The 12,606-nt window shown below is 39.9% G+C and overlaps 1 protein-coding gene across 4 annotated transcripts in view; it reads right to left on the minus strand.

Moving 5' to 3' along the window:
* The window catches only part of NR3C2 (nuclear receptor subfamily 3 group C member 2), a 189,146-nt gene that overhangs the window by 27,192 nt on the left and 149,348 nt on the right, over positions 1 to 12,606 (minus strand). For all 4 annotated transcript variants that reach the window (XM_042049975.1, XM_042049974.1, XM_042049976.1 and 1 more), the window contains 2 exons: positions 4,587 to 4,925; positions 4,035 to 4,179 (listed from right to left, as the gene is read on the minus strand). In XM_042049975.1, coding sequence (XP_041905909.1) covers positions 4,035 to 4,179; positions 4,587 to 4,925 — 484 coding nt within the window. The remainder of the gene's footprint in view (positions 1 to 4,034; positions 4,180 to 4,586; positions 4,926 to 12,606) is intronic.

Here is a 12,606-nt window from a genome sequence, read left to right on the forward strand (position 1 = left end):
AAAGTCTTTGGTTAAATCCTAAAGAGAAATTTTCTCCCTTCCTTGAGTTAAATAAACAGTAGCCTTTTTTCTTTTTCTTGCAGGATTTCTGTTACTTTTGCAGTCAGAACCTGAAAAGTCTCAGAGCTTAGGGTTTGAATTAGGGACAGTCTTTTGCCATGTCTTAAGAAAATCTTCCCCACTAATATCTCTGTTCTCCCAAATCCCTAGATCCATTCAAGGTAAGGCTTCCTCAATGACAACAAATGAAGAAAAACCTCCAAGAGTCTCTCACTATATAATCCTTACATCTCATCCAACCTGATCAAAGGAGTCACATGGGAAAAATATTACGGGATAGCATAACTTCAGGGTTTTGTTACAGATACAGTCTTCAAAGCATGCACCCAAAGGGCTTAAACTATGATTTCACGGACCACCTTAATTTTGGAATTTTGCAACTTCTTGAATTTGAGTTTGCACAGCCTAAAGAACATAACTACAACACCTTTTGAGTGTTATCCCATACGCAGCAGTCATTCTTTAAGAGTGTTTACCCTCAATAGGAATTATGTGGTGTCATGTATAGGACAGTCTTCTGAAGATTTTACTGATAAAACCAAAGCTGCATCTACAGAATATTAGTTTTGATCACAACTACTATATTACAAAAGAAATGGATTAAAAAACTGCCCATGCCATAACTTACACAAACACAACATAAAACACACTGGTCTATTTTATGCCTCTTTTCAGGCTGTTTTTGAGGCATTTCTGTCACAGGCTGAGCAGCCATTTTCTTATTATTCAGTTAAAATCTTTGTGTTCAGTTAAGCCCAATTAAATCGATGGAATATATGCCTGAACCATAAAGACAAACAGTACACTTAATTAGATATGTAGTATGACTAAATGAAGGCAGACAAATATTTCCAGTCTTCCACAAGCCTAACAGGAAATCAAACCACATATGAGTAGGGAGGCATTCTGCACTGTACACAATCAAAGTTACATTTAACAGCTATTAACAACAGGGATCCTCATTTGTTGTTGGCCTTGTTTACAGGCCTTCAGAATAAGAAAGAAAACAAGATCATATATCATGGCCCTCCAGAAACATTACGACTTCCTTTTATTCACAGTAGTTAAGAGTAAGCGGAAAATTCATTTAACGTAAAACAAAGCCGACTAATTCCACTAATGTCAGCCTCTACTTTCACTCCTTTTAACTGTTCATTGAAGAAAACACTGAACCTTCTGGGGCACCAAGGGCCTGGTCAGGGACATTTCTTTTTTTTTCTTGCATAGAGACGGGAAATGACCTCTCCAGACGTAATATGAAGAAATGCCAAGAATGTCTTGGCCAGGTGATAACAGAAATATAACTCTCTCAAACCAGCAGAAGGAAAGGCATTGTAAAGCATCTCCCTTTCATTCTGCATCAATTAATAAATGTCCTAAAATGCCAAGGGCAGTAAAACACTCAGAAAGTTTCACCAAATAAGCCTTGGGGAGGCCTAATAAACCATGTGGCACAGAAACAAAGGCCAGTGCTTAGAATTACGCAGCACATTTCCAAGTCCATGGTACTCAGAAAGTAAGGGTAAGACCAGCCTTCAGTGATTTCAGAGCAAAGCTTCACAGCACTTCACAAACAGGAATATGTATTGTATTTTGCATTATGGGAACGGTTTCTACACTGAACTGTATTGACCGTCTTGTACAAGTCTAGTAATCCAGCTCTGGCCTTACCTCAAAATTGGAAAAAGCACTGCATCTCTTAACTTAGAATCACAAAACTGTAGCTTGGGAGGGACCTCTGGAGGTCTCAAGGCCAACCCCCTGTTCCCTGCAGAGTTAATTTCAAAGCTGGAGCAGGCTGCTTGGGGCTTTGCCCAGTGAAGGCTTGGACATCTTCTGAGACAGAGACTCCAAGGTCTCTCTGGGCACCTGCTCGACTGTTTCACCATCTCGTTAGGAAATGTCTTCTCCTGCTGCCTAGGAGGCAGTGTGTTGTCCCAAACTTGTGATCACAAACTCTCATTCTTCCACTAAGCACCTCCATGAAGAGCCAGACTTCATCTTTTCTACAACTCATTAGGAAGCTGAAGGCTGCAATTTAATCCACACTGTACCATCAGGTCCCTCGCTGTCCCAATCAGCCCTGACCACTTTGGCCAACCTCCACTGGCTCTTTGCAGTTTTTCAACAACTTCCCTTTGCCAGAGAGCCCTAAACTCTGACTGCAAATGCAGTCTCAACCACCATTCTGAATGGCAATGTGAGAAACTGGGAACAAATGCCTGCCATGATGCACACTGAGTATGAAACACGAGCAAAGTGAGAAATCCCTTCCTGTTTGAGAGGTATGTCCATTACTGTTCCAGAGGGAACACCAAACTCCTACTCTTTTACCTCCAAGGAACTTTCTTGTCCTGATTAGCTACTTCAAAAACCCCTGTCCCCCTCTCACATCTCCTGGCAAATTTTTTTTCTCTATTTAGAAACAACTGCCTTCTCTCTGCAATGAGTATATTGCCAAATACACAGGAGACCAAATACACAGGATAGTGCATAGAGCACTATCTCACATACATATCTGCTTTGGGATGTTTTAATTTTGCACTCCTTTTTCCAACTGGATTCCTACCTCAACCTTTGTATAACTCTACAGGCACCTATCTTCAAGGCTTACAGCATAAAACTCACAATTGATCTCAAATTCTCGAAGTTGCTTCAAGCTGCAGTATAATAAGAGCAAGCAATACACGCACTTTTATTTGCAAGCAGGATTGATTTCTTTGTCCAATAAATTCTGACCCCCTGACTGACTTCCTTGAGATGAGGGAAAACTGCTTTTGTGCTTGAACTTTTAGTCTACATTCCCCAAGGAGAACTAAACTCTTCAAAGTTCACATTTTCACTTAGTTCTAGCTACAGATACCTTCTTTCCCCCTGTGACAATTCTCTAATGTCCAAGTCATAATGGAGGTATTTTCAACAAGGAAAATGGCTGACACTACATTTTCAGCCACATGCAGTAAATAATCAGTTCTCCCTCTTAAAAAAAAAAACCCAAACCAAACAATCCTTCTTTGATATTGCTCACTGCTTTGGGACCCATCTCATACTCATTAATTATTTAGGAATTCCTAAATCAAAGACAGACTATTAAGATGAACAGCAACAAAGCATCTTTTCCAAGAAAAAGATTTCAAAATGTATCAGGAGATTAAGTGATGAGGTTTTTTTTTGTTAATTTTTTTTCCTGTTTTGCTTTTTTTTCTCAAGTGTACCCATATCCTATTGATTATGTCTCCTTTTTACCTCTAGAAAAAAACCCCAGTCTTCTGGGACAAGCAAATGATGCAAGCCCCTTTTGACTGCCTGCACATTCACTTAGATTTTTGACTTTACTGTCTTGTAATAAACACTAGGAGAATGGAACAGAAATTAAATTATAGTCATCAAAAGCCAAGCACTAAACACACACAAACATAAAATATGAAGGAACACACATACTCAGACGGAATGGTTGATCCTTCTTCTTGTCTGAATGCATCATAAAAGAAGTTATGTTTCATTACTGAAAAAACATTTTGGCTTCTTTCACGGTTGCAAAGAAGGGTAATTAAGACTGTCAAGAAAACACATTTGAACAGCTGTATATTGTTAACAAAAGCACCATTATATGACTGCTCTGAAAAACCCCAGTAATTTAAACATTCACATTTCCTAGAAGTTGGATATTTTTCCAAGCTCCAGTAGATACCAAAAAATGTTCTTTTCTATAAATCCTGGTTGTGTATCAGTCACATTTCAAACCAGTGGGATGGTCCTAGTTTGAGAACACATCCCCATACATAAGGGGAAGTGGACGGCAGTAATCAAAGCTTTGGGAATTGAAAAGTGAGTCACTGAAAAAAATTAAATCTTCAGCTGCTTTTTAAGCCAGGATTAGCTGAAATTTTCTTAGACTGCAAGTATGCCTGAAAAACCAAATAGACAGCAATCCTTCCAGCCTGCACTGAAAAGGGCCATTAAGGAATACTTACTCATCGAAGATCAGGTCTGGAGCAAAATAGAGGAACTGGCTGTTTGTATGTTTGTACGACCTCCAACTCAAGGCGAACGATGACAGACACATCCATGAATACTGAATTAAAGTAATTTGGTCCTCGAGAGGCAAGTTTCTAAATCCTAGAGATCAAACCAGAAAATACCCATGAACTACAAGGGCTGGTCAAACCATCACCAAACACATTGCTCACTACTTCTCTAGTATTCACGAACAAGAGCAACACTCCCACTTCAGAAAAAAATACAACTGTAATTTTTCATTCCAGTGACAAAACATGTTTTCTTCTTTAGAGGCTATTATTGAAAATTAAAGCTTTTTAAATATCAATCACAGACATATGAAACAAACATTACATAAAATAAGAATAAAACCCAACAATCTTCTCTCGGAGGTTCATCTCACACCCCCCAATTGCAGGCTTTTTCAACAATGTCCATTAATTCAAGATGGAATTTATCAAGCAAATAGTTCTTTGAGCTAAAAGAAACAGTGAAGTGACATCTCACCAGATGACTCACAGTCCTACCTGGAAGTATCTTTGCCCACTTTACCACCTGAATCATCTGCTTGCCGGCCAGGCGGTTTAAGGTGGAAAGCAGGTACTCCGCTGTGTCCGGCTTCGAGCTGTCGTATCCTGCGTACACGATCTCCGGTTCAATGCTTTCAAGGATCTTAACAGGAGAGGGAGTGAGTGCTGGTGAGATAGCAGACATGTGGGGGACAAGTGCAGTGTTGACAGAGGGCTCGGTCACAGGCGCGATGTACGTCGTCCCTTCCTCGGGGCTCTGCGGGGGTGGCTGCTGCCGCTGCTGGGGCTGCTCCTCGTGCATCCCTTTCAATTTCCCCAACTTTTTGGACTTCCGGGCTGTGAAGATGAACAGCATGAGAACCAAGTCAGTACAGAAAGCCAGAAAAACCCTGGGCTTTATATAGGAAATGGAAGCAGAAGTATAATCTCAAAGTTCTTAAGCAAAAACAGGCACAGGACCCTAAATACCTCACTGCCTGCAGCATCATCACACTGGAAAAAGGACAAAAAGACACCTCTAGGCTCATTTTCACTCCTTTACTGGATGTTTTTATACATGACGGAATGTCCAGTATCTCCCTCCATACACACATGCAGAAGACATCCTAGTTACTGTGGTTGGTGCCAACTAAACATTTCAGAACTGCAATCACTTATCATCTACAAGACTGCAATTCATGTTCTCCATCGCATTTGGTCATCAAAAGAAATCTGCACAATATCAGCAGACCCAGAGTCCTCCTAAGCTTTTGCCTCAACTTGAAATGTAGTCAATCCATTTTGAACAGCCCAAGCTAGTCAAGTCCCCTTGCTTTTACTGCTTTGATACATCCGTAACAGCTTTGCCCTCTTCTCTTGAGTAATTCTGAACTAATGCTTAAATATTTATTCACTTAAAAAAAAAAGACTGTACCTCCTATAACACCTTTCTCACTGCTGTCAACACGTCTCTGATGATTTGCCTTCCCTTTTCATTTCCTTTTTTTTTTTTCTTTAATGCTACCCACCCTGGTTTTCTTTACTAAGTACTCTGAGAATCCAGCAATGCTATGAAGCTTCCACTCCTTGAAGAGAGGCCAGCCACTCCGTATGGGTTGCATTCCCAACTTTACCATAGCATGAGGAAAGAATTGGAATTAAAAATGAAGACAATTCTGTTAAAAAAACACACACAAAGAACCAAACCAAAAGCCCATCACCAGCCTTTTTGCAATAGGGAAACGTAACACCACCACCACCAAAATCTTTGAAGTCAATGAATAATGAACTACATATAAATGTTTGCAGCTCTTTCAAAATAACTTCTCTCAAATATAGTCTTTCTTATCTATCTGGACACAGCTTAAACCCTTGTCTGAACTTTTATCTTCCTGTCTCTTGATTACTACAACATTCCTTTTACTGTCATCAGTAATACAAGCCTATCCCACTCCCAATTGGAATACTATTGCAAATAGTCCCTTCCTAGTCCATATCCTTTCCCAATTTTACCTCAAGTTTTTTCCCCATCATCAATTCCCCTCCCCTATCTATCCTTAAATATAACCCCTTTTCTGCAGTTCCAGGATCCTTTCTGGACAACCTCCACCTCATCCCTCCTCTTCTCCAAAATGTTCACTTCCACTCCAGCTCAGCATGCCATGCCACTGTCTCCTGGGAAGCTTTCAAAGCTTGCTCTATGAACTTGTTCCTGCTCCTCTTATTTGCAGTGCAGAACACTCCTCAAAGAGACCCACAGAACCGCCTCGTTACTCTTCTACAAACCAACATTTTAAGAAACCCCCCCTCAACAGCAGAGCTGCTGCTGGTGCCCTCAGACCATTTCTGGTGACAGCAGCCATTAATGTTTCACTGTTTCCTTGACATTGCAGCTGCCTGCCCAGAGCCAGCGGCTGGGAATGACCGAGGCAGGATACAGACACCCAGGGTCCAGGACAACGCACACCCAAGTGCAACAACAGCCTGTTGTTTTCAACACTTCCTTGCCGGGACAGTACCTTGAACTCAGAGGTGATGGTTCAATGGAAAAAATTATTTATTAGGGTAAACATGAGGCACTGCTACAGAAAACAGTGATGTTACTACTCATGCACAAGATATTGAAGGTGCCCAAAGAGATGCTCCTTCACTATGGTGTTCAAAAGATGAGTAAAATTCACTGCTACTGCAGCATGTCCTGCATGAAACAGGGAGTCCAAAATCCCAGCATCAGTTTCTAAACATTTCCATCACACCACGAAGGATCTTTCTGGTGGATCTCAGCACCAATAACCCTCAGGTAACCTACAGAGAACTTCAGAGATCTTTGTTTAACTTTTATCACTTTTCCTTATGAGAGCTGGAGGAAATAAGGTGAAGGAAATTAATGTCATTGATTCACCTACAGGACGTATGTCTGCTTTCGAGAATTCCTTATTTTCTCCATGCCTGCAGACATACAGACCAAGTGAGGCAAGTTGAATTTTTAAATAAAAGGATTGAATACGCAAATACAAATGTACTGCTCCTAACAAAGTTTGAAGTTCTTTTGTTCAGCTAACCACATCTACTTAAAAACTTCCTAATTATCAAAAGCATTAGCACAGGTTACATAGGAAAAGCTGTCCATTTGAAGTTGTAAGGAAGAGGCGAGACAAGTATCTGTCAGCAAAGGTTTCACGGCAGCTTATTCTGTTTCAAGACACAGGAATTGTGAGAAGATCCTTCTAAAAGTCTGTTCAAGTCCTATCTCTTACTTTTCTATTATGAAATTCTTAAAAAAACTCATTCAAACAATGAAGAATTTTTTTATCGTCCGGCACATCAAGTTACATGGATACGACACCCATTCTTCAAGATGTCATTTTCAACACCAGTACCCAAAAATCCATTTTACAAAGCTAGCAGCTGATCATTTTGTTAAACAAGCATTTTCCTTACTCTTCAAAATAAAACAGAGGGAGTTACAGGCAAAGCAGACAACCCTGGTAAGTTCAATCCTCAAAAGTAAGTGAAAATGCAGTTGGTTCCCCATTTGGTGCAACTGCACCTACATGAGGGTGTCCTGGTGAAATCACTGTGAACACCAAATATAGTTTGCATTTATCTTAGAAAGGCAAAGCTGGACTTACAGATTTTTCAACAAAATAAATCCCAAAAGCAAAGCAACGATGAGCAAGCTCAGCTGAATGTCTGATGAGGAGTTAACAGAGCCACTGGACACTGAAAACAGAGTTTAAAAATAAGCCTGAAGGAGTGGATAGAGATTAGTGTCTGCTGCTATTATTCATTAAATTTATCAGGCACTATTTTTTTTTTCTGTTACCGAAACAGGACTAAAAATAAAGAACTCTACACATCTTTCATGTTTGCAGAGGCAAAAAAATGCATTCGCACCATAACTACATCAGAATAAAAAAAAGTGTTGGTTTACCAACTCCATCAAGTATCCTGCAACACAGATAATTGATCACATACTTAAATTTGTATGCTCTCTTATCCAAGAGTTTTTTATTAAAAGAAAAAAAAATGAGATTTTTCCATGTATAAAACTGGCATAAAAATGTGTTTTAGTTTCATTTTCTTCCATTATAATGCTTTTAAAATGAAACTGAGAAAAACATTACTGCTTGACAGTCATGTTTACAGTGAAGAAAACTGTATTTTTCATTTGGCTTCATGCCAGTGCTGTAGCTCAACTGGTTTGGTAACTCCCACAGAAACCAACAAGTAAAGATTAAATACAAACTCTGAGCAGTACATACTCCAAGCTGCTCTTTAAAAGCTCTCTCACTCCAATACCAACTACAAACTGACTAAGCCACCTCTGAATGGGAGAGTAAAAGCCATGCTCATCAGGATTACTCCCTGGAAATGCTCACAAAAACCCTGGCTCTCCGCTCAGACCAGGGGATGGATGAAGCATGGAGCATTTCAAGTGACAAAGCTGAAGTCTGAAGCCTGTCTGGGGTTAGGACAAGAGTTTCATCCACATGGCTGTGCAGCAGTGCCTGCAGGACTTCCTGTCCCTCCTGTTCAGTGTGACTGCAGCCAGAATATCATATTATAATTCTCCTATTTTTATATCACCTTAGACACAGTAATAGGTGATGAAAAACAAACAATAGAGAAAGACACCACAGATATACCCCGAGGTTAAAATCTCAAATATCTGTCATGACTTTTGTTGAGTATTTTAGATGGTCTTTATGTTCCAATTAAAAAAAAAAAAAAAAAAAAAAAAAAAAAGGTGAAGCATTTGACAAGTCACAAACTTGGATTTTCAAAAGGCACTTCCAGCAGCCATTCTCTGTAGCTATAACAGTAAAGCACAGTATAACAGAGGAACAAAGAAGCCACAAGTCAGTTGGTCAGGTGGTTCCTTAGAATCGACCTTTCACATGGAAGTCTCCTGGCCCCAAGCTGAAAAAGGGATCCTGCCATCCCAGAGTTTTTGTGCCATCTGTAAAATGCTGAATAGGTTTCTAGTCATCTGCAACAGAGAATGCTACTCTAGGGCCAATAACAGGACACTTATCTGGCCCTATTGTAAACTGGTTTTGGAATACGAATTAACACGAGCATCAGCTACAAATCTATGCCATTCCTCATTCTTAATGGTAAACTTTGAGGGTTTAGGGTAGCTGTAAGATAGGTCAACTACCATACTCTCTTTTTTAAAATAGTCAACTTACACATGCTATAAAAGTTGGGTCTAGAGGGAGATAATACATGTAGATTATATATATAATATACTCCCTTTGTGCCCAGGGAACATGCACAGAATAGATTAAGTTATGGACTCCACGCACCCAATCACCATTTTTCATAGGCTCAAAATTAATAATTTTCATTGTATTACTCTTAAAAAATGGGATCCAGAAGTGTCAAAGAACAAAATGTTTTTAATAGTAGATGAACCCCCATAAATATTATTATTTAATTCAGCAGATTTCTAATAGAGTAGTATCTTGTTTATAGAATTGTACTAGTGTTCAAATTAGCAAATGAACAATGTAAAATGCTCTGCAGATTCATGCTTGCTTCCAGTACTCTGAAAGCAAAAAAGTAAGCTAAATCTGGTTTAGAAAATTAGCTATAGTTCTACGTAGGGTGAATTACAAGACTTGCAATGACAATCCCCTGGAATGTAATTTTTTTTTTTTTAAAGATGATATTCAAAGCTTGCCTTGATGTCCATCAGAAAAACATTTATTGTTTGTATACCTAAAGACACGATTTACATGTCTAAGATCTTTATTTAATCACATATATAAAGCTCTGCCAGAGCAATGACCAAACTGATCCTGACCCTACAGATCTTTATTATATTGTATGCATATTTCAATCCATAGGGGATATTAAAAGCACATTATAAGAACCTATGCTACCTCTAGTATAAAGCAGAGAACATTAGTGGAGGGAGAGGGGAAACCAGAATGGACACAGCAGAGGAAACAGAAAGTGGTGGAAGTTTAAAAAAGATCTAAAGAAGAAGAGAAAGCAGCAATTGGAGTAAATACACAAAACATAAAGGACAAAGGCGGGGGGGGAGGATCACTATATGCACTTCAAATGAGGTATAATTTGGGATCATTTCTAAGTGTGTACTGTACCACTAGTGATCTAGGCAGCCTGAGGGTAGACAATATGCTGCAAAACAAACCCACTGTGACCACCTCTAACCGTGCTGGCTCTGTACCCACGCCAGTGAGCACCTGCATTTCAAACACTTGGGCTCCTCCATTCAGGTCCATACTCCAGTGCCCGAGCTCTGCACCTGGGCTACAACCACCACCTCCCTTCCCAACCTCCAAAGCTGCCAGCTTTCTCCCTTTCCCCCAATGCCAAATGCTTGAGGGTTTCCCTGCACACCCTGCCACTGCTCCCTGCCTCTGCTCTCCAAAAACAATCTCCAGGACCTTGCTGCACCACAGTTACCAAAGGTGGCAATTCTCCTCTCGAGGCAGCTCTGACAGCCTTCGGGTAGACTCTTCTCTGAGCCCTCACCCAGCGCCTCCACCTTTGTACAGACAAATGCTCCATCAAAATGCCACTTTCCTCTCCTCTGAATCTTTTCATCATGTTTGCCTGGTGACTTTGCCTCACTTACTTCAATGAGCTGACATCTGTTCTCATTAGCTATTTTACTGCTACCACAAATCGTGTTTTCCCTTCCCCCAAATCTGTTGTATCTTGACATGAAAATTTTGAGCTATTTTGGTACAGACGTTTTTTCACTTAGTTGTCTAGCACAATGGGAATGAGATTTTGCTGAGAAATTTCTAGACAATAATACAGACTTCATATATACAGACACACACACATATGCCTGGAAATACATGGAATAAAGTGGAAAGCAGTAATGCAAACCAGATCTTACAGCATCATCCCATTTTCCCTAAAAAGTGCACTCAGGCACACTTCTTTCCTTCAAGAAACACAGACGGACCAACCAAGATAGGACCCTAAAGCTTCCATAAAACCTATTACCCACTTTGGGAAGCAAACCACTGATTTTCAGGTAGCTACACAAGAGGAAGAACCTCTAAATGTGACCCCAAGTGTTAGAATCATAGAATATCCTGAGCTGGAAGGGGCCCACAAGGATCCACGAGTCCAACTCCTGTTGTGCCATGTGTGAGAGGAAGGATCAGATACAAATCTGGCAGGCACATGCGCAAGCAGATGAGTCACTGCTTTAACTGGATAGACCAAGGGGAGGAAGCAAATGAAAAGCATCTACTGAAGCAGGAACAACTTGCACAGGGACTTAAAAGCAGAGCACAAAATTACTTTATCATGTAAGACACACTTCTAAGAGGACTTGACTCTTGCAAAGCAGAAGCCTTTCAAGGGTGATTTCTGCAGTGGCATTTGGGATATGCTGAAGAGACCCAGTAGTCTGTCTAAATATGCGAAGAAAGGAAGACTGCAGCTGGTGAGGAAGAAAACAAAGGTCCTGCCTTCACATGGCAAAATAAATTTTAAAATCTGTTTCTGACAGCTGTGACCCAGGAGAGAAGGTGATAGAAAATGCTATCACTTGCTGTTGAGCCTGAGGAATCAGTAGTCTAATTAACAAAGCGATGAAAATTTCCTAATTTCTTATCCTGCACTGGCAGAAGGAAGTTTTATCGGACAATACGCTCAAATCCAATGATTGAATTCAGTAGAATGAAATGGAAGGCATAACTGAAACAATGACATAGTTTGGCATACTGCTTACTAATTAATAAATAACACTTTAATCTGACAGGATTGGACAGCTTAAAGACAAGGAGTAAATGTGCATGAAGTCTGATCTATGGAAATGTCACATTTTATTTGCCTTTGGTCAGACCCTGCAAAGAGCCAGGACCATCCATAAGTGCAATTCTTATTCTTGGTTTACATTTGGATACTAAAAAGGGAGGTACAGCACAGATGGAAGAAAGAGTTTCTGATGTACATTTTAATAGTAATTGTGTACAATTTTCATTATGTTCACCTAGATGTATTTCGGTTCTTTATTCTAGTTGGATTTAAACGCCTAATAAAACAGACAGCAACTAGGTAAATATTAATTTGGTTACTTATAGAACAACCTCAGAAGTGTTTGCATTTTGCTTTGTTTGGAGCAGACTCTAATATATGATGCAGTGCAATGCTGCTCGAGCACAGGCCTGTAAAGCACAGAAACAATATATCTAAAGTAGTTTATCCTATCGCCTCAAGCAGGATCTACTGTACTTTGCCCAACTCAGTATGTTATTAATCTCCAATAAAGGGAATTCCACAATATCCCACATCTTCCTCCAACATCTAACCACTCAGTGTTCTCCCAACATCTCCAATGTTGCATCATTTTTTTCTGCAGTAAAGTTGATTTCTCTTCACCGTTCCCCCAGTGGCCAAAAAGAGCAACTAATCATTCCTGTCCTCTTTTACACCACTTTTTGAATTGAAAGACTGGTATTGTGACCTCCTAAATATGTCTCTCTCTTCTACACTAACATGAAATGAGTTTCTACGACTCTTTGTTTCTTTTTTGTTTTCC

This window comes from Corvus kubaryi, unplaced genomic scaffold (assembly GCF_017639235.1).
Source record: "Corvus kubaryi isolate FWS band 111438036 unplaced genomic scaffold, C.kubaryi_AGA036_p1.0 71, whole genome shotgun sequence".
NCBI lineage: Eukaryota > Metazoa > Chordata > Aves > Passeriformes > Corvidae > Corvus > Corvus kubaryi.